General features: G+C 46.9%; 1 protein-coding gene across 1 annotated transcript; it reads right to left on the bottom strand.

Annotated features, from left to right (window-relative positions):
- On the bottom strand, positions 1 to 27981 carry VPS37B (VPS37B subunit of ESCRT-I). The gene is made up of 4 exons (XM_058531310.1): positions 27854 to 27981; positions 6000 to 6171; positions 2977 to 3059; positions 1 to 2081 (listed from the first exon to the last, which is right to left on the bottom strand). The coding sequence occupies exons 1-4, from the start codon at positions 27962 to 27964 to the stop codon at positions 1587 to 1589; spliced, it is 861 nt and encodes a 286-aa protein (XP_058387293.1). The 5' UTR covers positions 27965 to 27981; the 3' UTR covers positions 1 to 1586.

Below are 27981 nucleotides of genomic sequence, written 5' to 3'. Positions count from 1 at the left end.
CACAGAACACGGCAGGCCCACCTGATTGGCAGGGCAGAGAGTTGTTCTGTACAGTTTTCAAAAAGACAGTTATGACAGAGTTCAAGTCCAGGAGCAGAACTGTACAGTAATTGAGTACAAAGGTTGGTGGCCTTGCCCATGGTCTGCTGGGATAGACCCTGTTTGAGTTCTGCCTTGATTCTGCCACCTGGGCAGCAGCCAGCTGGGTGGGTGGTCACAGGCTGGGGCCAGAAGTTCACCAATTAGCACACAGGCCTTTTTTGTCAACAGATGGGGGGTGGCCCTCCCCCTCACCCCCATCAGCCCAGGGAATTGGGCACCTGCAGGTGAGAACCCAGAGGGGAAGGAAGAGCCTGGGGTGCTGCCAGAGCGTGTGAGTGTTGCCACCCTCTGACCTCAGGGAGCGGGGTTTCTCCAAACCAAGCTGAAATGCTGCTGGCGTCCCTGCCCCACTCATGTCCTGAGGCCCAGCCAGCCAGGGGCAGAGAATACTGGCTAAGAGGATCCTGGGTCAAGGCGGGCAGACTTTTCTTCCAGCTGCAACAAAACAACATGAACAAGCCCCTCCGGAACCTAGAGCCGCCAAGGGTGGCGGGAACAGCAGCTAGTGACAGCCACCTGACCGTCTGCCCGTCATGAGGGCCCACAGGGGAGCCACGGCCGCCCCTCACTGGCACCAGGTGAAGCTAAGGCACAGCACGGACTGCAGGTGTGACCGTGCACTACTTCCAAGAAAGGAAATTGCATTCACTTCATCTGCATTTCAATCTGCTCAAAACAATACGTGCATTTTTATAAAGTTTCCCTGAATGGTCTTGTGAGTGTCAAAGTTTTCTTTGCCAATATAAAACAGGAAAATTACACATGTAGTAAAAATATCGGGGGAGTATTTCTTCATAGAAACCCTCAGGGCTGGCTCAAGGCGGAGGGCGAGGAGGAGGAGCCCGGAACACCGTTTGCTGTGCAAAGTCCAGCTCAACAGCCATCTCCTCAGGCCCGGCCGCAAGTCGCCCGGCCTCTGGCCGTGGCCGTGGGCCAAGTGCAAACTCTGCGTGTGGCTTTGAAACATCCAGGTTCAGGGGAGGTGAGGTGACTGTGACGACCACCCCACACAGATTCAGTAAGCACCTTCTGGGCTGGCCCACCCGACCAACCCGTACCAGGGGCTGCAGCGGGCTGGGACACACAGATCTGTCTTTCGAAAATAAAGCAGAAATGATGAACCATGCTTACTAAATAAAGTTGCAACAGGAGGACCACGATTCTAAATGGGAATGGAGGGAGGCTTTTTCCCCCAAACTCATGAGTTCATCAACACTACAAGACTTAGAAATCATACTGAGAACGCAAACCAGTGCAACCACAGGGATGCCAGGCCGAGGCCCAGCACACACAACTGCCTGGGTGTACAAAACGGGTTTCTACGTCTACTTACCACTGACCTACAGCTAACATCAGACGGACATGCTGGCCAGGGCACCAGAGCCCTCGGCAGAGCACCTGGTCCTCGAAGCCTCCCCAGTGTGTGCAGAACCCCTGCCAGCAGGCGCAGGTGGAGGGAGTCTCTCAGGAAGGACGAGGGCCACTCACTGGAGGATGAAGCCTGGCTGGTGAGGCAGCCGGGGCGGGGGTCTCGGGGGGAGAGCTGGCGGGTACGGTGACACAAACTGTGTGGAGAATCCTTGCTGGGGGGGGAGGCTGATGCGGGGGGGCAAGGGCGGGCACTGTGATCCTGGGTACGGAAAGGCCTGTCCCGAGCCCAAGGCAGCGGTAAACGGCGTGGCTAAGCGTCCTGCAGACACCGGGGGCGGTGGGGGTGGGATGCGCCGAGGCACGACAGAGGGGGGCCCGCTGGCCTCCGGGGCGGGGTAGGGCAGGGGGGCAGCGGGCACCGGCTCAGGCACCCTGGGCAGCAGTGGAGCCGGAGCTGGGGCCTGCGGAAGTCTCTGCCCCTTCATCACCATCTCCTGGAGTTTCTCGATTTTAACTCTTCGCATGTGGGCCAGTTTCCGCTTGCTCTGGTAGACATCAATGAAGGAGTCTAGAGGAAGCTCTCCATCGAGAAACTTCTCTGCCATGTTCTGAAAGCAGCAGGAGAAACCAGATTACAGGGACAGGTCAGCTGTGAGGGAAGGCAGCTCCCTTTACTACCCAGTGTGCAGGTAGAGGCAACACCCAGCTTCTTCCCAACACCTGTCCCCTCTGCTGTCCGCCACCCCCTCCATGCTGCAGAGCCTGGCTGTCCTCACCGGGAGCCCCCGCCCTAGCAGAGCGACCAGGAAGAGGGGTGGGCTGGTCCTGTCTGCCCCACCCTCCCAAACCACAAGCTGGAAAGGCAGCAGGCCTTAGGGGGGAACCAGCCTTAAGATGAAGGAGGGCCTCTCGGCAGCCCCAAGCTGCTGGGTCTCCAGGCCAGGAGAGGAAACCACTGCCCCCAGTTCTGACCCTCCCTCATTAAGCCAAGTGGAGTCCAACATTTCCTTCCTTCCACTGGCAGCATCCTGACAGACTTGCCCCGTTGGGGTCAGCAGGACAGAAATTTGCTCGTGCCCATCAGGGCCCCCACCCAGGCACGATGGTTAATTAGACCACGTGGCCTAATTTAGTGACACGCTGCCAGCCCTGACTTGCTACAACCACACAACTTTCAACCCCGACTCATTTCTTTATCGCTTAGTGAGGCTCCAGCCTCAAGAGCCCAGCTGGCCATGTCCCACAGGCCCTGCCCCAGCAGCTGACTCAGAGCAAATGGGAACTCAGCCACCCACAGGACCGATGCCGATTCACAGGGCAGCGTGCAGCCCTCACCCAGGACCAGGACCCAGCCTGGCACTTTCCCCAGCCCGCTGGCCGAGCCGCGCAGGCTCATGTGCAGCTTGCACAAGTGGGAGGCAGCACCGCCTGGCTGTGGAGGTGTGGCACTCACTGTCCCTGGAGGAACTGAGCCCTGCCGCATGCCACCCAGGCTGGCTTTACCTCAGTGTCTTCCTCAATCTTGGCCCCTTCTGCCTGAAGAAGTGCTAACAGGGTCTCCAAGGAAGCGCTGTTAGACTGTTTATCTGGAAGAAGCAGGAGGCATGATGACATGAGGGGGCACATCCTCAGAAATCACAACCCCAGCCCTTGAAAACACGCTCCCCCACGGCCGGCCCCGTGGCTTAGCGGTTAAGTGCGCGCGCTCCGATGCTGGCGGCCCGGGGTCGGATCCCGGGCGCGCACCAACGCACCGCTTCTCCGGCCATGCTGAGGCCGCGTCCCACATACAGCAACTAGAAGGATGTGCAGCTATGACATACAACTATCTGCTGGGGCTTTGGGAAAAAATAAATAAACAAACCAAAAAAAAAAGAAAACACGCTCCCCCAGACTCCTTCCCACTTCCCTGTCAAAGAAAGAGTGAGTGCATTTTAACTGGAAAGGCACTAGGAGAGTCATACCTTCTGAGAGCTGACTTTCCAGGAAGCTGAAAGTAAAGGCCTTAAAATCCAGGGGAGAACAAGTGAACATGACCAGGGTGGGGGCACTCGGGGCTGCACCAGGCATCAAAGCGCCCAGCGACACCGCCTGCCCTAGGGAGCTGTGTTGAACACGTGACGTAGCACTGCAATCAACATGTTACACATTTCCCTTGTAGTTCTGAGTGATAACTTACATAAAGTATACATGTCTTAAGAGTATGACCTGATGTTTTACATACATCTAAACCCCAACTAGCACCACCAGCTCAGGAGACAGAACATTTGCAACAGCTGCCTCAGGCCCACTCCCAGTGACTCCCCCCAGAGGGAAGCCCTATGCTGACCTCCACCACCCAGGAGTTCTGCCCAGGTCTGAACTTCACACAAGCAGAATCAGAGTGTGCTCTGTGCTGGCTCCTTGCACTCAACACAAGGTCTCTGAGATCATCCGTAGTGTTGTATGAATTGGCAGTTCGTCTCCTTCACTGCTGTGTAGTAGTCCATTGTGTAAACATCACAACTTATCCATCATTCTGTAGCCTGACATTTACATTGCTTCCAAATTCAGCTCTCATGAATAAAGCTACAATGACCATTCTTGTGCATATCTTCTGATAGACATAAATGCACATTTCTGTTAGGGATAGACCCAGGAGTGGAACTGCTGAATCACAGAGCAAACATTTTTCTCATGTAAGCAGGGACTTCCAAACAGCTTTTCTAAGGTGGTTTTACCAATTTTCATTCCTATCAGCACTGGATATTGCCAGACTTTTTACTTTTATTCACTCTGGTTGGGCAGGTTATACTCAATTTTTTTGTTTTTTTGGTGAGGACGACTAGCCCTGAGCTAACATCTGTTGCCAATCCTCCTCTTCTCGCTGAGGCAGACTGGCCCTGGGCTAACATCTGTGCCCATCTTCCTCCACTTTACATATGGGATGCTGCCACAGCACGGCTTGATAAGCAGTATGTAAGTCCACGCCTGGGATCTGAACCTGCAAACCCTGAGCTGGGGCTGCCTAAGTGGAGCACAGGAACTTAATCACTATGCCACCAAGCCAGCCCAGGTTATACTAAATTTTTACTGCAGTTATGGAGGCAATGAGAGGGGTTTATGGTATCAGATGTGACTGTAAACCTCTCTGAAGGGTGTAATTTTTTTTTTTAGGTTTTTTGTGGTTTTTTTTTTTTTTTTTGTGAGGAAGATCAGCCCTGAGCTAACATCCCTGCCAATCCTCCTCCTTTTGCTGAGGAAGACCGGCTCTGAGCTAACATCTATTGCCAATCCTCCTCCTTTTTTTTTTTCCCCAAAGCCCCAGTAGATAGTTGTATGTCATAGTTGCACATCCTTCTAGTTGCTGTATGTGGGACGCGGCCTCAGCATGGCCGGAGAAGCGGTGCGTCGGTGCGCACCCGGGATCCGAACCCGGGCTGCTAGTAGTGGAGCACGCACACTTAACCACTAAGCCACCGGGCCGGCCCTGTTTTTTTTTTAATTGATGTCATAATATGTGCGATTCCAGTTGTACATTATTTGTCAGTCACCATATAAATGTGCCCTGAAGGGGATAATTTTTAACCTTCTCTTAATCTAAGTCTCCTTGAAAGCTATCCAAAGTACTCTACACTCTCAACAATATTCAATTCCTATATCTATCTCTTCATAACAGCTGTAAATTAAAGTGTGACATTAAAAAAAAGTGTTGGGGAAGAAGGTCAAATATCGTATGATTTCCTTCATTAAGGAGTAGATAATAACAACAATAAACAAACACATAGAGACAGAGATTGGATTGGTGGTTACCAGAGGGGAAGGGGGGAGGGAGGAGGGCGAAAGGGATAATTCGGCACATGTGTGTGGTGATGGGTTGTGATTAGTATTTGGGTGGTGAACATGATGTAATCTATGCAGAAATAGAAGTATAATGATGTACACCTGAAATTTATACAATGTTATAAACCAATGTTACTGCAATAAACAAAAAAACAAACAAACAAAAAAAAAGTGTTGGGCCAGCCCAGTGGCATAGTGGTTAAGTTCGTGTGCTCCACTTCAGCAGCCTGGGGTTCGCAGGTTCAGATCCCGGGCACAGACCTACATCACTCATCAAGCCATGCTGTGGCAGGTGTCCCACATATAAAGTAGAGGAAGATGGGCATGGATGTTAGCTCAAGGCCAATCTTCCTCACCAAAATAAATAAATAAATAAATAAATAATAAAATGTTCCAGTGATGAATATTTTTCAACATTAACTTTGAGGGCCTAACTTCACAAGATAAGACATTTGTTGAATACCATAATTCAGAAAACGGCCTTTTTTCTAACGCTGTTTGGAGAAAGTGGAGTCTTGTTTAAAAAGTACTTAAGTTTCTTTTCTAAACTGGTGACAATTCTATATAAACCATTTCTTCATGGCAGTAATCAATGTCTTAATCTGAAGTTTTCCCATAATATTTCTTTCCTGGTAGTGCAACGGCTTGAAAATGTGTCCTTCCCTCAACTCTTTATTCTTAAAAGATCACCCTAAAAAAGTTACCCAATTTGGTCTTCTTTATCTGATAGGCTTCAAAGAGAACCTGGAGTTCCTGGTATTTTTGGGTCAAATGTGCTTTCAGAGTATCCAGTTGGGGCTGGTACAAAAGGTTTCCTTCTGCCAGGCTTCGGTTGCTGGCCAACGTCATTTCTTTGTTAAGCTGAACATTCTGTGTCTGCAAGGAACATACACGATGATGAGAACCCAAGTGTTAATTCACAGGCAAGTCCCCAGAGGTTCCCAAGCACCACGCCCAGGAGCCACCGCATGTGCTCCCGTCTGGCTGGGTCTCCAGGCTGGGACCACACGTGGGGCAGCCGCTTCCAGCCCCAACTCCAGCCTCTCAGATTTCGGATTTCTAGTTTGGACACTGCCCCCTATTCTTAAAGAGCGAGGCCACTTCCCTTCCAAGGAGATTTGCAAGATGGACTTTGTCTTGTGCCTTGTCGAGGCTCTCGCTTCGGTAGCTGTGCGGTGACTGGAGTGCCTTACTCCCGCCACTGTGCTTGCAGGAGCAAACAGCTGTAAAGAGTCAGGGCTCGATTGTTTCAAAACAACTTCCTGCTGCTCCAGAGAAAGTTAAAGAATCGCTTATATCAGAGAAGGACCAGTTGCCATGAGGTCAATTCAGGCTTAATAACCAGGCTTAAAGCTCACGCACAAAAGCCTGAGACCCCGGGGATGCACTCTGTTTACTCGACCCTGCTCTCTCCCCTCTCCCCACGCCCACCGCCAGCTCTTCCTGGTCTCTCCAGCTCCTGGCCGGGGCCCATTAGTGAGGCTGACCCAAGGCTGGGGCGGGGGGCACTTATTTGCCTAACAGGGGTTTCATTCTGTCCTTCCAAGGGGAGACAGGTTATTTGGGAGGGAGAGAAGCCCGCCTGCCTGGACCTCAGGGGTGAGGGGGAAATGGAAGGTCTGAGAAAAAGGGTAAGAAGCTCCTGATAAAACTTAACAAAAGTATATTAAAGAAAAACCAAAACACAAGGCCTCCGTGCCATGGTCCTCTAGTTCCCTCCTCCCTCACTCGCCATGGGCTCCCTCCACCACAGCCTGCCCACAGCAGCCTCGCTTTCCGGATCTGAAGTCTCAACACGCGGTTCCTCCCTCACCATCTGCCCGAGTTTCTCAGGAGCTCTTCCTCACCTCCACACCAGTCATCTCGTTTTCCCCTTAATATTTTCTACCACCCCACCCAGTCTATTTTCGCTGCTACTTCCTTCCTCTTGATAATCTGAGTGTAAATTCCTGGCTGCGCTGCCTCGGCTCTGCACCCCTCCCCCCGGCATACCCATCCATTGCTCGCGCACAGTTCCCAGCACACTCACAGAGGCGTGCGCGCACACACACACATGCACACGCACGACTTAGTGAAGGAAGAGAACAAAGGAAAAGCCCTGGGATCAACGCCTCCACCAGGAGGCCCTGACCACCAGGCTGGGGGCTCTTCAGCAGACACACAATCTCTCTCCACACAGATGAGCTGGCCCAGGGCCCAAAAGATTAGGCCAGCTCAAGAAGGAATTTAAATTAAGGATTTAATTTAAGATGGAATATTAAACTTCCAGCTCAACACAGTAAATTAGCGCAGTAGAAATACTTTCTTTTGGGGGCTGGAAAGACTGAGTTTAAACAGGGTTCCTGGTACTGCTGGGTTTTGGAAGGGCCCTAGGAGCGGGACTCGCCTCACCTGCTCCCCGCCTTCCCCCCACAGCAGCTCACCCTCCGTGTGTGCAGTGTATCCTAAGGTCCTGCAGAAGAGACTTTCCTTCGATTGTTAAGCCATTTAAAAGAACAAACAAAAATAAACCATTGTACAGCCACTCTGAAAAACAGCTCAGCAATTTCTTTTAAAACTAAACATGCAACTACCATATGACCCAGAAACTGTGCTCCTGGGCATTTATCCCAGAGAAATGAAAACTTGAAGTTCACACAAAAACCTGTCCATGAATGTTCAGAACAGCTTTATTTATAACAGCCAAAAACGTGAAGCAACCCAGGTGTCCCTCAGCAGGTGAATGGTTAACCAAAGCGAGCTCCACCCACACCAGGGAATACTACGCAGCACAAAAAAGAAACTGTGGCTACACATGGCAACTTGGATGAAGCTCCAGGGAATTTTGCTGAGTGAAAAAAGCCAACCTAGAGAGTCACATAGTCTATGATTCCATGTATACAACATTCTTGAAATAACAGAATTACAGAAATGGAGACAGATTAGTGGTTGCAGGGAGGAAAGTGGTTCCTAGGGGACATGAAGGATCCTCATGGTAATGAAATGTTCTGCTCTTCCCTATCCTGACCCATCAGTGTCCATATCCTGGCTGTGAGAGTGAACTAGAATTCTGTAAGATGTCACCATTGGGGGAAACTGGGTGAAGGGTACGTACAATCTCTCTGTATTGTTTCTTTTTTTTTTTTTTTTGTGAGGAAGATCAGCCCTGAGCTAACATCCCTGCTAATCCCCTTCTTTTTGCTGAGGAAGACCAGCTCTGAGCTAACATCTATTGCCAATCCTCCTCCTTTTTCTCCCCAAAACCCCAGTAGATAGTTGTATGTCATAGTTGCACATCCTTCTAGTTGCTGTATGTGGGACGCGGCCTCAGCATGGCCGGAGAAGTGGTGCGTCGGTGCGCACCTGGGATCCGAACCCCGGGCCACCAGCAGCGGAGCGCACGCACTTAACCACTAAGCCACGGGGCCGGCCCCTCTGTATTGTTTCTTACAACAGCATGTGAATCTACAATTATCTCAAAATTCAAAGTTTAGTTATCTAAACTAACTTTGTGGTTGATTTGTTTACGCTGATGAGCTCTTTTCCTCCTACTGGTCTCATCTGATGGATGAGAAGGGGGCAGGTGTTGGAGGCCACAGTCAGGACCCAGGCTCCTGCTCCCAGACCCACTGCTCTGTGCATGCAAAATTCTGAATCAATTCTTTGTTCAATAACCATTTATTGAGCAACTATTATGTGCAGGCCCTGAGCACTGAGCAGAACAGGAGCACTCCCATCCTCACCTAAACTCAGAGTCAGCACAAACATAACCGAACTTGCCATGCCTGATCTCTGAGACCCAGGGTGACCTGCCCCCACTTGCCCCAGCCCAGCAGTTCTCAGAAGAAATGGAGCTCTTCCCTCCGCAGGCCTCTGGCGCTCAGGTCTGCTCCTCCCTCTGGCTCCTGTTCATTGTCAGGGCCCCAGCATAATGCCTCGCCGTCACAGGCCCTGACCGTCCTATCAAAGCTAGCAGTCCCCCTCTGTCACAGCAACCATTTCCTTCCTGCCACTAATCACAACTAGTGAGTATCAAATCTGTTTTCTTGCTCACTGTCTCCCCCATTGGAACATTAATGACATAGGCAATATCCTGTCGTCTTCGGCGTGCCAAGTACCAAGCACATATCAGCCATTCAGTAAGCATCCGTTGAAAGAATCAGCAAGACCCTTCCTCACCCCCAAAAAACCAGTAAAAAAAAAAAAAAAAAAAAGAGCTGTGTTTGTCAAGTAATAAACGCCCCAAGTCCTTAATACAACAGACAGGCTCCCTTAATAAAGTCCTCTGAGACTAAGTCTGTGGGCGAGTCTCACACTGGATCTAAGGGTAATTCCGAAAGCAGGATTTCTCCAAAACTCTTGAGCAAAGGCAGCACTGTAGACTCAGGTCTCCCAAGGTGACCACTAGAAAGGCATTGGCATCCAGGAAGTGCATAATCCTAGCATGCTGTTAAATATTACTTTACAGCAGTGGCTCTCAACTTCAGCTGCACACTAGAATCACCTGAAGGGGACAGGGAGTGCTGACAAAATTCCCAGTGCCCAGACCAACTCCGTATCAGCCAAACTCCCTAGGAAGGGCCCATGGAAGGGTATTTTTTCAAAGCTCCCCAGGCGATTCCAAAGTACAGCTAAGCATCCCTGCCTCAGTTTCACCATACAACACCTCTGCAAATAAATCTTACTCTCATAGGTCTAAGTCAGGTCAAAACCCACTTCTCCGTGTTAGAAAGTCCTAGAAGAGAGTAACACAAGGAAGCACAGGCTACAACCAAAAGGCAGTTCGTTTGCACAGGATGCATAAAGGCAAAGTCGAAGTCGCCAGCCAGCAAAAGAGGCCAAATTAAAACTTCAACTGATGATCGTTAAGCTGCTGTAATTTTTTATATCCTTTGGGTATTCAGATGTGGTTTTTGGGTTTTTTTTGGGTGAGGAAGATTGTCCCTGCGCTGACATCTGTGCCAATCTTCCTTTATTTTGTATATGGGATGCCGCCACACCATGGCTTGATGAGTGGTGTAGGTCTGTGCCAAGGATCCAAACCCACAAACCCCGGGCCACCGAAGCAGAGTGTGCAAACTTACACCACCCAGCTGGCCCCCAGGTGTTCAGATATTTTTATGTACATAAATACCAGTAAATTCTAAGTGGCCACCCAGGGCACACCCACAGCACTTGCCAGGTGGACAGTGGTGGCAGGGGAAAATGGCGGCGGGGACATGGCCAGGACGCGTGTGCTGAGGTGGGGAGGAGCTTCTTTTCTTAAGCATCTGATAAAGCTCTTCCAACACTCCTACTGGCCCCAGAACAGATCTTTGATGTTGCATTAGATGTAGAAAAAGACTCTTTCCTTCATAATATTATCTTCTGTTGTTCCCATTGAGGAAAATGGGGAGGAAACAGCCAGCCTGTTCTATCATCTGCAAAGCAAAGGCAAGCTGGGCTGGACGGAACTCAGGGCCCCTCAGTAGGGACAGTGCATACCACACTCAGCAGGGCCCAAATGCAGCCCCTCTCCGCAACATGCAGCCCCACTCTCCACCTCCTCTCAGCCCGATTCCAGCCTCAACGTCTGTGACCAAATCTGTACAGTAAATCTGAGAATGCCTGCAGAGGTCCACCGTGTTCTAGGAGCCATGGTTCAGAGCCAATAGGTCCCTGAAACTGAAAATAGGGGCCCAACCTCCTGAGAGTTCTCATGACCCTTGTTCTTAACCTAGAGAAATCTTTTCAGGAAATAATCTCTGTGGTAAGGAACCATTTTTATAAACGTGGTCAGTTTCACTTCAGTTTCTTTTTCTGCTCATATCAAAGAAAAATGAGAAGAGTGATAGAGAGCAACATTTATAGTAGGATCCCATTTATATTGCTATTTCTGCCCATCTGTCTATCCATGGGCACAGAGAGCTGTCTGAAAGGATGTTCATCCAAAGTTAACAACAGCAACCTCTGAAGTGTGATTTTTTTTTTTTACTTTCCTCTTTCTACTTGTATTATCGCGCTTGATTATAACGAGTGCATATAAACTTACAGAATGGTCATTTTTTAATTAAAAAAAAAACCTGTTAGAAATTAGTAGAACCAGAAGGGCAGAGGCTCTAGGGAAATAAGCTGCCTTTGTTTTACAAAAGAAAACAAGGTATTTTATACACAGTTGCCCAGGCAGAAATGTGGAGACCCCTTTATCTCTTGGGATGCTTACATCAATATGTGAAGTTCTCACAAAATGCACATTCTACTGCTCTTCCGATGCACATATCGTTATTCATTTATTTATTTGAGTTGGGGGAGTGTGGTAAAAAATAAATTTGTTAAGAAAGAAAACAGACATAAACTCCCCTCTGGATGACACATGCAGTGGTTACCAAGAGAGGCACCAGGGACGGGGATGGGAGGCAGCCTGCACCCGCTGGCCAGCCTGGGTCAAAGGTTTGGGCTTGCAGTGGACATTTTCCAAACCAGACTCTTGTAAGATGTGAAATTCTGACTCCAGCTGGCCAGTCTGGCTCCTTCATCTATAATTATAATGGTGTCTTCCTAAACACTGGCAGGCAAATCCGTCCACATTTCCAAACTAACTCTCCTTATGGAAGAATACTCAGAGCAGTCCCTTACTCGCCCTTACACTATAATATAATCCTTATCATAACACAGTAAATGACATTGCTGGATTATGTTAGCGAGTTTCAACAAACAGAAATTCTTAATAGTGTTGGAAGCCCTTTAAATGCTCAAAATGCAGTCAGTACTAGGAGTTAGGGCTGGGATCCTTAAGAACCCAGGTATGCCCTCTCACCTATCACCGTGCTCAGGAGGCCTAGTATTTATATGAAGTAAACAATCACATTGTATTCTACAAGTAAACATTTGCCTGGAAGAGAAAATGCTCTTTCCCCATGACTTGGCTCACTGGCTGCTCAGCCTGGAACGCCTTCCTTCCCCAAATCTCTGCCCTAACTGAGGCCCCTGGCAATGGCTTTGGGCCTTTTCTTTTTTTTTTTTTTTTTTTTGGTGAGGAAAATTAGCCCCGAGCTAATATCCATTGCCAATCCTCCTCTTTTTGCTGAGGAAGATCAGCCCTGAGCTAACATCCATTGCCAATCCTCATCTTTTTGCTGAGGAAGATTAGCCCTGAGCTAACACCTGTGCCCAACTTCCTCTATTTTAGATGTGGGACGCCTGCCACAGCATGGCTTGATAAGCAGTGCGTAGGTCCGTGCCCAGGATCCGAACCTGCAAACCTCAGGCCGCCAAAGCAGAGCACACGAACCTAACCATTACGCCACCAGGCCGGCCCCTGCTTTGGGCCTTTTCTGGCCCCCCCCAAGCCCCACAGCCCCACACGAAGCAACCTCATTAACTTGATCGCCAGGTGCTCTTCTGAGGCACAGCTTTATTGAGGTAAAATTCACGTACCATATAATTCATCCATTTAAAGTGTCGACTCAGTGGTTTTCAGTGTACTCACAGAGCAAGACCTCTGGTTTTATTCTATTTGAATTGTCGTCTGCTGTGCTTGTTCGTTCATTTGTTAATTCATTCATCCAAAAAATGGTTTTTTTGAGGCATCATAATGTGCTGGCTCTGGGCAGGGCAGGCAATGGAGATAGAAGTGAACAGGAAAGACAGGTCCCTGCGCCCTTGGAGTGTGTGTCTACTGAAGCCAAATTCAGCAGAATCACACCAACAATCAGTTACCAATGTGTCACGATGGAGTTTTAACTCTCCTGGGAGTGACAGGTGCTTGCAGTGGGCTGAATGGTGGGCCCCCCCCCCCAAAAGATGTGTCCACATTCTAATCCTGGAACCTGTGAATGTGACCTTACTTAGAAAAGGGATCTTTGCAAATGTAATTAAGTTAAGGACCTGGAGACAAGGAGATCATCCTGAATTATCTGGGTGGGCCTAAATCCAATGACAAGTGTCCCTATAAGAGACACACAGGAGAAGAGAGACGCAGAGGAGAAGGCCACGTGAAAAGGGAGACAGAGAACGGAGTGATGTGGCCACAAGCCAAGGAAGCCAGCAATCACCAGAGGCAGGAAGAGGAAGGAACGTTTCTCCCCTAGAGCCACCAGAGGGAGAACAGACACCTTGATTTCAGACTTCTGGCCTCCAGAACTGTAAAAGAATGAATTTCTCTTGTTTTAAGACTCCAAGTTTGTGATAATTTTTTATGGCATCTACAAGAAACTAATACAGTACTGGAATCTTCCATCTGTCTTTGAGATCCACACCCCATCCTGCTCTGTGCCCAACGGGCCAACTGGCTGAACCACACCAACCACTTCAACAGGCCACTTGCCTTCCGGTTCTAGGTGGCTTCAACGATGGGGATTGAGGGTGAGAGGAGAATGAAATGAGAAGGGGGTTCTCTGGGGCCCCCTCTCTATGGGGTCACTGTAGGTGGCCAGATCCCCCCCGATCCAAAGCAGTCCTCTCTCCCTCTCTTGGTTCTCTGCACCCTGCTCTGTCTCTCAGGCCTGGAGGTGAGATGTGCACAACCATGGCCAGTCCTGCACCAGCCCTGGGGGTCTACACCCACCGTCTCCTTGTAAAGAACACCTTTATTAAAGGCCTCTCAAGTCCCCCAAGCTGAGTGCCCACTGTCTTGCCAGCTGCCTGACTGATATAACTGAACGGTTTTCCCAATGAAATAAAATGACATTTGAGCTCACACTCCCCGCCTTTTGATGAGAACATTAAGCCTCCTAAGAGGAGAACTCTCATTCAGTTCCCGATGCCCAGAACCTAGCACACTACCCAGGCCAACACGGGCATATTGCTAAATACTTCCTCAACTTAATCTGTAGGAATCTGGACTGCTGGGGCCTCAGGCCACTATCTCTCAGTTGACTGTTAAAAACTTGCTAAATCGTTCTGAAGGTTAGCTTCTTTAAATGCTTATAATAAATTTTTAAACAGTAATATCATAGATTAATGCTTATTGTTACAAACAACCAGACGTTGACTGGGAAACTATTTGCACTCCTACTTTAACACAGTAGTGACAATGGTTTGGAAGTGAAATCTTAGCAGAGAAAATTAGGATTATGACAGAGATTCCTCTAAAGCAAACTACCCATTACTGTGTTAGGAGATTTTGTCTCCAAGTGCGTTTTCTACATGATTATGCCATGAATTAATGCCACAGAATCTGGTCTACCATCATTTCTCTATTTTCAAGTTCCAATAATCATCTAAATTTCATTTCCATTTATCTTTTGTCTTTTTATTGAAGATATTTTCAAACACAAAGCAAAAGAAGAGGTAAGTATAATGAATCCCTGTGTACCCTTCTCCAGCTTCAACAATTAGCGACATTTGCCAACCTTGTTTCATCTACTCCCCACTTTTTTGAAGCATTTTAAAGCAAATCTCAGGCATCACATCATTTCACCCTTAAAAACTTTGACATGTATCTTTAATGGGTAAGAACTTTATAACTCTAACTACAATGCCATAATCACACAACTAAAATTAACAATTCTTTATTTTCATCTTCTGCATGTGTTGGCTTGAATTCTTCTATGAGCTTTTTGCCTCATCTGTTTGAGTATCTGAAATAGCTTATATAGGAAAAGCAGGATAAACGTTTGATTTTGTGCCCTCTTCCCCTTTAAACCAACTTTTAGAAGACTGAGTTGATGCTCAAGCAACCTCCAAAAATGACCAATAAGCTTTTTAGGGGTATCAGTATTAAGTAACAGATTTGTATTTCTTATGTGCTTCAATCAGTTACAGTCATTAATCTTTCCAAAGCTCAAATTGTCCATGCCAGTGGGAGACACGTCAACCCAGCTCTTAAGGTGACATACCCCAGGGGTCTGACAGCTTCCCTGTTCTCTGGTAAAACAAGATGTCCCAGGCCCATCTGTGCATTTGCTGCCCTGGACCAGGACCGGCCCTTCTTGAAGAAATACTGGTTCCTTTTGGTAGAAAACTTATTTTGATTTTGATATTTTCCTCTCCAGATAAAATTAAATTGAAAGTTATCTATAATACAAAGACAAAGATGAAACAAATCTTGCTTTTATACTTTTCCACTAGTAGAAAAGTTTAGGTTGCATTAAGACTTTAAATGCAGCAGGCATACCGATTAGGTGATAAAAAGGTTGGCATGCATTCAGCCAGGTTAATCTCATATCCTCTTATCGTACTACACTTGATCTAGCTCACCAACTAATTTTAGGGTAAATTTCACCAAAGTCACATGCAATATGAGTTTGGGCTTTAATATTAAGTGTTAGGTTATTAGAAAGCCCAAACTCATCTTCCATTCAGTGAAAAGGCCTTCCAAGTGACAACTCATTTCACCACAGTCCTCCAGCTGCAGGTAGGCTTTCAGAAAGGTGGAGCCTGTAATCCTAGCCCACACCACCCTAGAGGTGTACTGAAAACACAACCTAATGGGGCTTAATTCAATCCAAATATTCCTTGAGTTTTAATGAAAAAACTTAACAGTTGCTGAGTTGGACTGTTTAATATATTAACAAAATTAAAGATCTGAAAATACAAAAATACAGTGAAAGAACTGTAGAACATTATGAAACTGTTCTAAAATACAACAATCTCGTGGGCTGTGTGAAACCATCTCCAAGGCTACAGCCTACTTGGGAAAGGAAATTTACCAGCTGCTTATCAAATGTTCCAAGAAAACAACCTACTCAACAAACAGAACATATTAGATTATTAAGATTGCTATTTTTGATTGAAGACATCAAAATCCTTCTTATTAGGATGAAACTTGCTGCCCTCAGAAAGCAAGACTGGAACAATCTCTTCCGTATGGAGCTGGCTCCCGTCTTAAAAATTAGTATGTTGTGCACTTTAAGCGCAACTGACCATAGAAATGCAAACAGCTAGGCTTGAAAATAAATGGACTAGGGCCGGCCTCGTGGCTTAGTGGTTAAGTGCGCGCGCTCCGCTGCTGGCGGACCGGGTTCGGATCCCGGGCGCGCACCGACGCACTGCTTCTCCGGCCACGCTGAGGCCGCGTCCCACGTACAGCAACTAGAAGGATGTGCAGCTATGACATACAACTATCTACTGGGGCTTTGGGGGAAAAAATTAAATTAAATTAAAAAAAAAGAAAATAAATGGACTAGTCCCAGAGAAGAATTAAGTGGTCTAAGGGACAATTTGATAGTTTTCTAGTTCTGGCAGGCACAACACACCAGGGTGTTTACGTTGGCTTTTTTTTTTTCCTAGAAGACTTATTTTCTAATATTCAGAGGAAAAAAAACTAGATCTCGCTACTTCTTGGACTTGTGGATAATGGTGTCAATAACAAAGAAATATAATAATAGGTGTGACTGGTTCTGATAACTGTCACATGCTATAAAAATGTTACTCTCGGGGGACCAGCCCGGTGGTGCAGCGGTTAGCTGCGTGCGCTCCACTTCGGCGGCCTGGGGTTTGCAGGTTCGGATCCCGGGTGCGCACCGACGCACCGCTTGTCAAGCCATGCTGTCGCGGCATCCCATATAAAGGAGAAGATGATGGGCAGGGATGTTAGCTCAGGGCTGATCTTCCTCACATACATACACACACACACACACACACACACACATACATACGTTACTCTTCTAGGATCACAGGCCTTATAATACCTGGGGACTCTGGGTGGAGGAGGGGAGGGGTGTGAAGCAGAAGGCAGGATGGGACACCCAAACTTGATCACAGTTAACTGCCTTTGTCCCTAGTCCCCTAAAAGGAAGGGGCTTGTCATATTTACCCCACCCTAGTCCTACTGAATCAGAATCTCAGCAGGTGAGCCAGGGAAGCCATCGAGAAGCCCTCACTCCCGATTATCAGAGCCAGTTAGCTGCTGGTTAACTGAGCAGTCTGGTTAAATCAGTAAGTCACTAAATACACACATAATGTTCAAGATACACATCTGTCCACTTTTTCATATAAGACAAGGGTCTTTTCTTAGAGAAAGGGTCCACTAGCTCCAGTTTCAAAAGTTCTTTCCACCCAGACCAGATCCTTCCATGTGGAGAACTTAGGACACTGCACAGGCAAGAGGAGAGTAGACGCCTTCTGGAAGTCTTCCATTTTCCCCAATCTAGTCCACACCTAATTCACCAGCAAGTTTTTTTCTAGTGAATCACCTTATATTTATAACTCTTTCTAAAGCACTCAGCTCACAGTTTTTACTCTTTCTCTTTTCACTCATGGTTCATCAGTTGCCATAGTATTTAATGAAATCATTTAATTACTATAACAAATAAAAGCAGAATGAACAGGTGTGAGAGCAAATGCATTTGACTCTCGGTAGGGATGCAACTGCAGCGTGGGCACAGAAATGCCCAGACACCTAATCATAATGGGGGGGGGCATTGATCATTATGTTTGATGAAGGGAATAGAGAGCGCCAATTACTGGAATACTTTACTTAAGTGGAAGGAGGTCAATTAATAGCTTCTACTATAATTTTATAATTTTAAAATCCAGATCCCTCCTCCCCTCCCCAAAAGAAAGCAGCCTGTAGAAGATCGAATTTCTAAATTCTGCTTTTCTTAGTAGTAGTTTCTGGCCATGACAAACCACCAAAGCATTCATTTGTTTAGTCAGAGCTTAAGGGTTTTTTCCTCTTTTCTATTTCCTTTTAACCACAATTTACAAGAAACACATGTATGAGAATTTTCTGGTGTAGTCTTGACACAGGTGCAAATAAGAAAACGCCTGTCCAGGTGGATCCCGGATTTATGTGTATTAAGACTATATCTTTTGACAATTTTGCTTTTACATTTAAAATTCACCATGACTTGAACTTTCCAACACCTGACTCAAGAATTTGTTTTAATAGATAAAAGTTACTCTCACATGACTGAAATTATTCATCGTACTATTCAGTATGAGAAAATGCTATTCTAATAATGGGATCTTTTTTTTAGTTTGTAGGGAGAGAAAAGGATTAGTCAAAGGAGAACAGTTACTCTAAATTATTCTACTTTAATTTCATAACAAAAAACTGCAATTATATCTGATATAGGGAATTAGATGTTCTAACCAAAAGAACTGCCTACATACTGAAGACTCACTCATTTTGGGGGAAAAAAAATGAAATGATATTTTAAGATTTATGTTCAAAGATGTTAATCGCAATATAATTTTTGATAGGAAAAAAAGCATCTAAATATGCAATAATAAGGGAACGGTCACATAAATTATGACATATCCATATGATGAAATATCATGTAGCCACTAAAATTCATGTCATGTAAGAATATTCTGATAAAATGCCCAGACACATTCTTGTATTCTGATAAGAAAATGCCCAGAGTATAACTTTAGGTAAAAAACAAAATGAACAAAAAAACTGCATATAAAGAATGATCCTAATGGGGGAAAAAACAGACAGAAAACCAATAAAATGTTTGTTAACAGTGTTTATCTCTGGGTGGTGGTATTACATGTGATTATATTTTTCTTCTTTATAGTTTTCTGTATTTTAAATTTTTTCTGTAATAAACATTTTATTTTTAAAGATCTGATCAGTTGGGATCAGAAACAAAAAGTACTATATACTTCCCTGCCTTCTTAGGGCACATGAAAGTAGGGCAGCCTTTGATGAGACACAACTGCCATTATGAATATCAAGTGACTATGGCGCTGTCTGTGATAAACCAATACCCAAGGGCTATGGAAGCAGATGGATACATTTATTCCCTAAACAGGCATTTGCCAAAGTGTGCCCCAGGGAACCTAGTCCCACGAGTTCTGCGATGGGTGAGTTGGGGAAATACTGCCACATACGCCCCTTCTGGAGCTTCACCACACACCCTAGCAGGAAGAACCAAACAAAGCAAAACAAAAGGAAAACCGTCTTATTTAACCACTGGCTTCCCAAATTTACTTACCATGGAACTCTTTTTAATGCCACCACCACCAACATCCACAGAATTAGGGCTCTAAGGGAAACACTTTCCTAAATCCAACAGGCCAACCACTTCATTAACAACTGTCACAGCTTCCAGTTACTGCCACACACAGTGTTCCACAGTTTCCCCAACGTTACCTTATTTAATCCTCATAACAACTCCATCAGGACGGTATTACAGTACTCTCATTTTAAAGACAAGGAAATTGACAAATTGACACTGAGGAAGGTTAATCCATGTCTAAAGTTTCCTAGCAACCCAAACCCTATCTTAGTAACTACTATGCTTACTAATTGACTTTACATTTTTTGTGCAGCTTTTTATAATTTTTGCCCCCTCTTTCTCTATCATTTATTTCTAGATGATGTTATTGGCTCCACTCGTTTTTCCCTACACTTTCTAAAAATCTGCCACTGACAGATAAACCATATGACCAAGTGTGTTATTACTGGAACTGTGTGCAAAGCAAGACTCAGCAGGCTCTGCGACGAGCCTACTGTAAGCCCTCGAGGTCAGTGATTTTGGCAGCCCCAAAATCTTTTTCATCAATCGTCTTGCAGCCTTCTAACTGATCTCCCTGCTTTCTGGTCTAACCCCCTCAAATCGATCCGTCCCCAGCTGCCTGAATCATCTACAGAAATCGCAAGTGTGACCACAGCACTTTCTGATTTAAAATCCTCCCACGGCTCCCTCCGAGTAGAGGATCAAGCCCAAAGCTCCTTCACGAGGCCATCTGGTCTCTGTCTGCCCTCCGGCCTCGCCCCCACCACACCCTACTGTGGTCCCTCCAGCAAGGCCTGTAATATTCCTTGCACAAGCTCTCTCCAGGCTTCTTTCCTCTACGCCTCTGTTCCTGCTGCCCACCCCCACGCCTGGAAGCCCTTCTCTCTCATTACCTGGTTAACACATTCTTTGAATCCCAGCTCCTGAGTCCTCTCCGCCAGGAAACATTCCCCGCTGATCTCCCCCAGCCCGGCAAAAGCTTGTAGGGTCTCCTTCCCACCAGAGGTGTCCGCATCACTACTGTTTCCCATGTACAATGTTTTGTGAAATCGGCTTTTGCATACCTGTGTGATCCTAAAAGACGAAAACTATGTGGCTTAGCGGTTTCACATCCCCAAGGTGCTCCATAAAGGCTGAGTAAATGAATAAACTTCCTGGACCTCAGCTGTGTTCACATTAATGAAGCTGCTGTCTGATGGCAAACATTAATTAGCACTTACTCTATCCCTCCACCAACCCAGGCACTGGGCTATGGATTTGAATATAACCTCGAGGCGCCAGTAGCTAACCTTGGCGATAATAAAAGATTTTATTTGAAAGAAACATTAACTATGACACTGCTTGTAACATAACAAACTACAGTCATGTGCCACATAACGGTGTTTTGGTCAACAACAGAGCACATATATGATGGTGGTCCCATAAGATTAGTGCCATATAGCCTAGGTGTGTAGTAGGCTATACCATCTAGGTTTGTGTAAGCACAATACTGACAAAATTGGCTAATGATGCATTCCTCAGAATGTATCCCCGTGGTTAAGGGACACATGACTGTATTCAAATATCTGCTTTTCACATAAACTCTTTGGCACAGTAACGAACAACGCTCCTCACAATTCCACGAGACGTGCTTTTAGAAGCTTTCCCTTAACACATCACAACGTAACCTAGAGACAACAAAGGTTCATCTCCCTCTACTTTCATTCTACCCTATGAAGACATTCTACCAAGAACTTGCCTCTGTCTTTGTACCACTGGGTAAGATACTTGTCATGAATAATGATGGAATCTGAAAACCCACATAGCTGAGGAAGGAACTAAAACAACCAGAACTCTTGTTTCAGCATGTTCTCAGCATCAGCAATTACATACATGAACAACGGCTGACACACAGGTCCTTCCAGATAACCCCGCACCAGTACCTGGCATAATCCCCATTGCAACACATTGCTACAAATACTGTGATAAGAGCCAAAGCAAGAACCAAGTCAGCTTAGCTCGAGAGCACACCAACTCTGCACACAACGGCTGAGGTTCAAACAGTTTGGTCTACTTCTAGGTTCCTCTTTTGGCTGGTCTGCTACAGCACAAGCGCTCTAACAGGATGTCAAGTGGTCTGTAAAATAAGGTCACCACACTTATTTCTCCCTGGTACCTCTTTCCTTCCCCCAATCCACTAATTACTCCTAGCAGCCTTTCGAACTTTTATATTCTCCCCTATTTCAACAAGCACTTGTAGGACATTAGCCCCCAAGTGTGTTTCTCAGCAGACTGCTCCCCTGAGCTCCAGAGCTGCACCTCCAACTGCCTGCCGGATAACTGCCCTGCTCGTCCCTCACACTCAGGCTGGCACACTCACAGTGACTCCCTCTCCCCTCCCCCTGCCTAACTCTCTGACTTCCACTTGAAGCCCAGTTATCCCCACTCACTCAGCAGCAATAACTGGGCACATCCCGTGTGCGAGGCAAAAAAACACGACGAAATGCAGCCTCCAAGCTAGTCAGGGAACAGGGAAGTAAATGACTTACAAAATGCATGTGAAGTGCCACAGAAGAGGTATACAAAGAGGCTGAGGGGGCCATGACTTAGCGGTTAAGCACTCGCGCTCCGCTACTGGCGGCCTGGGCTCGGATCCTGGGCGCGCACCCACGCACCACTTCTCCGGCCATGCTGAGGCCGCGTCCCACATGCAGCAACTAGAAGGATGTGCAGCTATGACGTACAACTATCTACTGGGGCTTTGGGGATAAAAAGGAGGAGGACTGGCAATAGATGTTAGCTCAGAGCCAGTCTTCCTCAGCAAAAAGAGGGGGATTAGTAGGGATGTTAGCTTAGAGCTGATCTTCCTCACAAAAAAAAAAAAAAGAGGCTAAGGGATGTGTGTCTGTGACTGAGGAGGTGGGCAGAGCACTTGGAAGGCAAAGTTGATGAGGTGCCTCAGTGGGCAGGGGAGAGAGAGGGGCAACTCCACAAGGGCACCGAGGTGAGAAGGGAGCCCCGCGGGCTGCTCTGCATCTCTCTCTCGGAACCCTAGCTCAGATCCTAATTTCTTCTTCCCTGCACTTATTTCCACCTTCGACCTGGTTTTCCTGAATCCCCCCACACCAATCCAGTCCATATGCTGCTGCCGAATTAATCGTTCTACAGTGCACCTCTCATCATACTGCTCCTCAGCTCCAAAGCCATGGAAACTCACACCACCAAATTCCCCGCCCTGGCACTCTGCCCCTACAGCCTCCTGCTCTCATTTCCCTAGCCATAAGCAAATCTGATGGGGCTCAAGTAGATGGTAACTCACCAGTCACAGAACCCGTCCTTGCTTTCCTGCTCTGTGTCTATGCTTATGCTGTCACTTCTTCCTCATCTCCCATTTCTGTCAAAATCCTGCTTAGAGAAAATACCTAATTTAAGGCAGTGGATCCCAGGGTGGGGAATGCTCAGGACAGAGTACAAAGAGGGCTTTTCACTGGGCCGGTAGTGTTTACTTCCTAAGCTGGGTGGCAGGTACACAGATGTTCCTTATATTATTCTATACTGTCTTATAGGTACTATTGTATTTGATCATTTATTTCCTTAAATCTTACCTGCCTATCAAAGTCACCTCTTGCACTAGACACCCAATCTAGCCAGAGAGCCTCTCTTCATCTGACCTTCAATGTCATTTACAATTCACACGTGGCCTTTTTCTTATTCTTTTTGAAAAACTGTCATAAAATATACATAACATAAAATTTACTGTTTTAACCATTTTTAAGTGTACACTTGAGTGGCATTAAGTACATTCACCTTGCTGTGCCACCATCACCACCATCCATCCCCACAAATTTTTTCATCTTCCCAAACTGAAACTCCCTACCCCTTAATCTCTCTTGTACTGTAAATGTTTGTGTACTTGGTTTCTTCCCCATATTATAATATAGGGATCATGCCCTATTCATGTTTCTATCCTTGACAACGCCTTGCACGGAGTAAGCATGCCACAGCTGTGGAACTGAAATAGAATCTTCTTGAAATGGCAGCAAGGATACTACGCCCTTTAGTTTTAGCAATACTAGCTAATAATAACAATTTACTGTGTTCACTCTGTTAGGTACCATGTTAAGCATCTTATATACTTATTTAATCCACCCAACAACTCTATGAAGTAGGTTACTGTTATTACCCATTTGCTTTCAACAAGGAAACTGCAACTGGAAAGACTGAATACTCGCCAAAGGTCACACTGCTATTATCAAAAGCCAGTTCTGCACTATACCACACCCACCGCACTTTTAATCAATGCAAAAGAAGTAGAGAGCAATTAAATAAAATAAGCAATCAGATTTCACCTGAGCCAGTCTAACAATTCTGAAAATCTCTTATTAAGGAAAGGGAGCTAGCCTCTACTAAAAGCTTCCTCTGTGCCAAATATTGTTCTCACCTGCTATTCCGTTTACTCTCACAAGAACCCTAAAAGGCAGGCAGGTTACGACCCACACTTTACAGTGGAGGAACTGAAGCACAGCAAGTTTAAACAACTGAAATAAGGTCACACAACTCTCAGCTATGCTCTTTCCACGAAATCTTGATGCCTCCTTTAAAAAAAGGTAAAATCAGATAAAAATGAATTTCAGAAAATACTCCCAGGCACAGTAATTTTTTACTCAACACTTAAAGTAATACGTCCACGGAAGAGAAGATTTAAACAGGAAAACTGAAGCCTTTATATATACACTAGTGATTATACAACACGAACAGAAGCAAACTCCAGTAGTAACCACTCAAAGAGTTTAAATATCAGCTTCTGAAAACCAGTACCAGCAGCACTGGGAGAGTGTGTTGAAGAAGCAGGCCCTGGTTTAAAGCAAGGTCGGTACATTTCAATGAGCCATCGTGATTCATGTGGCAGCTCCTCGGCCCCACACAAATCACACTAGAACACACCTTAGGGAAACGGGGCTTCTCCCAGACCAGCCTCTCTACTTTCCACAAAACAATCTGTTTTTCAGACCCTCAGCAGAAGTCTGCATGTGGGCATTTTCACTTGCCACAGGAACAAAGATCCTGAATTTGAATCCTCAGGGGAATCGCTAGTTAGCAGGAACCCATCAGCGTTTCCTTGGAAAGGACACTGGGAGAAGTGACCGGAGAGGTCCGGTTTGGCTGCCTAATCCCCTAAGCGACAGTTCCTTTTAAGGGAGTGCCCTGCAAGTCCAACAGGGTTAACGTGGACGGTGCAGAAAGGCGCATTCCACTGCCATATAAAAATAACTTTAAATAAAATAAAAACGTGTGCATATGAAATGTCAGAAGGAAAGAGCTACTACATTTAGGGAACTGCATCACAGACAGGAGGAACAGGAAAAGATAAACACATGGGCTGGAAAATGAGAACGTGCAGGGCTCCGACACGATTAGAACGTCTTGTGCTGCACTAAAGCTCACACACCACAATTAAAACAATGTAAGGGAGGCATAATGCACTGCTGTACTTAAACCTAACGGTGAATGCCTTTAAAACCTAGCCACACTTTCCAGTCGCCACAAAATATCCCCTCAGGCTTAAAGAAGCCTTACTCTACAATTTAAAACACATCCTTCTCACAATAAAAAAAAAAAAAAAGAAAAAAAAGCCATTGGTTCAGGTTAAGGGACTCGATGCCGTGAAAGCCCTGTTCCATTTACTGTCTTATCCTAGACCTACTGAGATACATAATCATTTTGACCAGGGAAAAGTACAATGTTTCTTAGGCTAATGGAAAATAAAATTTGACTTAGGGCGAGCTCCGTGGATAGTGGTTAAGTGCAGCATGCTCCACTTCGGCAGCCTGGGTTCACAGGTTCGCATCCCAGGCGCAGACCTATACCACTCATCAGCCACGCTGTGGCGGTGTCCCACATACAAAAGAGAGGAAGACTGGCACAGATGTTAGCTCAGGGCTGATCTTCCTCAAGCAAAAAAAGAGGAAGATTGGCAACAGATGTTAGCGAAGGGCGAATCTTCCCAGCAGGAAAAAAAAAAAAAAAAACATTTACTTAAAACTGTTCTCAGGATGATCTGGTATTAATGATTGTCAGTAATCTTTCTAAAAAGAAAGAACTACAGATGATTATTAATAATTGCAATTACTCTTTATCGAGCAGTAACTATATGCTGTGTTAAGAACTTAACATGCACTATCTCACATAATCCCCATATCAACTCTACAAAATAAATATTATCATATTATCCGGCCCCAACAGATGCTCAGAGAGGTGAAGTGACTTGCCTGCAATCACACAGCTGGGAAGTGGCCAAGTCCAGCCTGGAGTGTATGATTCCAAAGCCTGAATGTGGTGTTAAAGAACACCACATCATAAATGATCCATTTGGTCAAGAGTGGACAGTTCATAAAGCATTTTCTTCTACTGTGTCTCACAACCACCCCAAAATAAACCAATGCATAACATTAACAGCTGAGTGAAACTACCATGACCAGAATTTCGGTTGTTCATGTTACACCAGTTCCTACCGAAACATGCCACATGTGACCAGGGCAGGAGGACTGGTGAGTGTGACCGTGGCTAGGTGAGCTGCCTGGCTAAGGTATTTTGGTCTTTGAGCTCAGTTTCCTTGTTTTAAAAGCACTACATCCTGAAGAACGAACTACTGCTGGGTAATTTAACTTGAACTATGTAGTCTAATCAAGCGGAGTCAGTCAGCCCTGAGGATCTGTACACAGTACTCTGGTATAAAAGTCACCTTTACTCAAAAATCAAACAAAAAAATCCTGCTAGATTAATTTGCCTTTCCCTTTAAAAACTAATCTCCAGTTTCTTAGGTAGAGGAAACAAGTGAGGCTGTCCCTAACAGCCTCCAAGTCAGCAGAATTACTTGACTCTTTCCACAATCTTCCCTCCACTAAAAAGCATTTTATTTCTATTAATGTTCCACCAACATAACTACAGTATTCTGTTCTTACTGCAACAGAATAGGCACATATAGCAGAATAACTTGTAGGTGGTGTTACACATTAGAAAAATACACCTATCATTTTATTATTAAACTAGAAAGATGCCTGCTGACAATCAACAAAAGGTCTCCCAGCAACTGAGAAGCACAGAAATGAAGCAAAGATTTTCTTTCTTTGGAGACATGAAACTCTCAGTCAAGAAAGATGGATTTTGTCACTGATTATTCTCTAAAATGGAAAGTGCCACATGGAGACCATAAATGGGGTAAATTGCGTCTCTGAGCAACGTTATATGTGCCAAGTTACAAAGCCCGTGAATACAAAGGGTGTATTAATGGAAAGACTGATACCATCTTACTACAGTGGCCTCTCTGTAGCTCGGGACAATGATCTGTTGAGAGTTTTCCAGTGATTTTGAATGTGCAACCTCCATACAAGCCCCCTTTTAAGGGGGCTGGCTCAGTCCTGAACAATCCCTCTTCGGAAAGAGAGCCAAAAGCCCCCACTCGGGCTTCTGGGGGAGAGGCTCAGCCCTGTAGGCGTGGGAAGGCTCAGACTTCAGAGACAAAGGAGAAGGAGTGGTGGAAGGGCCAGGATCAGCCTGGGTCCACCTGCCTGGAGGAGACCCAGACTCACAGGACCGCATTTTCACAGAAAGAGTTCAACAGGGTTGGGAGAAAGGAAGAGAAGGAAGCAGATGCTGCCAGCGCAAGAGTAAAGTCAGTTACCCCCGAGAGCAAACCATGCCACAAGGGATGCAGTGAGATAACCAGATCCAGGGTGGGCACATGCCTTCCGGAGGCTGCGCAGGCCCTCAACTATCAAAAAGGCAGAGGCTGGCTGTGAGCCCCCAACCCCCGGGTTATCTTCTCCCAAAAAACAGCTCCAGGAACTTCCCTGGCCCCAGCTAGGTAGGAGACTGCCGCGCAAAACCAGCACACTAGAATTTCCACATTCCCTTCTTCCATGGAGAGGGGGACCCGTACAGAGAAAAGGCTCCTGCTGCCACCCTCAGGACCACCCACCAGGCGGAGGAGAAGAGCCCCCTGGGATAACTCTGCTAGGGCCACTTCCAAACGAAGCCAGACCCCGTAGGGCCCTTCTGGAACTCTCGGGAACCCTCAGATACACGGACTCGCAAATCTTAACCGGGCTCTACCCGTGGCCTCGAGCCTCCTAACCTCGGAGACCCCTGCCCAACCCTAAAGCCTATCTCAGAACTCCCTCCCGGACTCAGCTACAGACACGTAGCCCCCCAAACCCACCTTGGAACCCCCAATCCTAAGCCTCAAGTCCAGCTAGTCCACTCAGCCCCTCAAAACCTATTCTCAGACCCCAATAACTGCCTCAGTCCCCGTGGACCCCTCAAGCCCCGAATCTCTGCCCAGACCTAGCCCTCAGGCCGGGCTCAGTCACCCCGAATCCTCGACTACAGTCCCCTGCACCCTCCCCAACTCAACCCCGATCCCCCCGTGCCCGCCTCGCCTCCTCGGACGCAGCCACAGCCCTCTCGGCCCCACACGCCCGCTCCAGGCTCTCCGCCCCCCGCCTCGCCCCAGCCCCGGGCCTCGGCCCCCCACAGCTCGCCGCAGCCCCCGAGCCCCGCTCCGCCCCAGCCTGGGCCCCTCACCCCGACCCGTCCCGAGTCCTCCCGTCGCTCGCCCGAGTCCCCTCCACCCAACTGGAGGCGCCGCGCCCGCTCGCGCGCCGGCCCCGGCCCCCCGAGGCCCCGCGCCGCGCGCCCCGCGCGCTCACCTCCTCCATCTTCTGCACCATCTCCGCCAGCTGCCCCTCGTCTTCCAGCAGCTCGTTGAGCTGCACCAGCGACAGCCCCGAGAACCGCGCTTCGCCCCCGGCGCCCGCCATCCCCGCGTCTCGCCCGC

The sequence above is a fragment of the Diceros bicornis genome, chromosome 35 (assembly GCF_020826845.1).
Source record: "Diceros bicornis minor isolate mBicDic1 chromosome 35, mDicBic1.mat.cur, whole genome shotgun sequence".
NCBI classification, from domain to species: Eukaryota; Metazoa; Chordata; class Mammalia; order Perissodactyla; family Rhinocerotidae; genus Diceros; species Diceros bicornis.
This window is presented reverse-complemented; position numbering and strand designations above follow the sequence as displayed.

Bases quoted from the DNA above. Each gene is read 5' to 3' on its own strand.
- VPS37B (XM_058531310.1), bottom strand. From the start codon at position 27,964: ATGGCGGGCGCCGGGGGCGAAGCGCGGTTCTCGGGGCTGTCGCTGGTG. The intron at 3,060-5,999 runs GTAACTTTTTTA...TGCTTCTTCCAG, and splicing joins GATAAAGAAGACCAAATTGG to ATAAACAGTCTAACAGCGCT. The intron at 2,082-2,976 runs GTAAAGCCAGCC...TGCTGCTTTCAG, and splicing joins AGATTGAGGAAGACACTGAG to AACATGGCAGAGAAGTTTCT.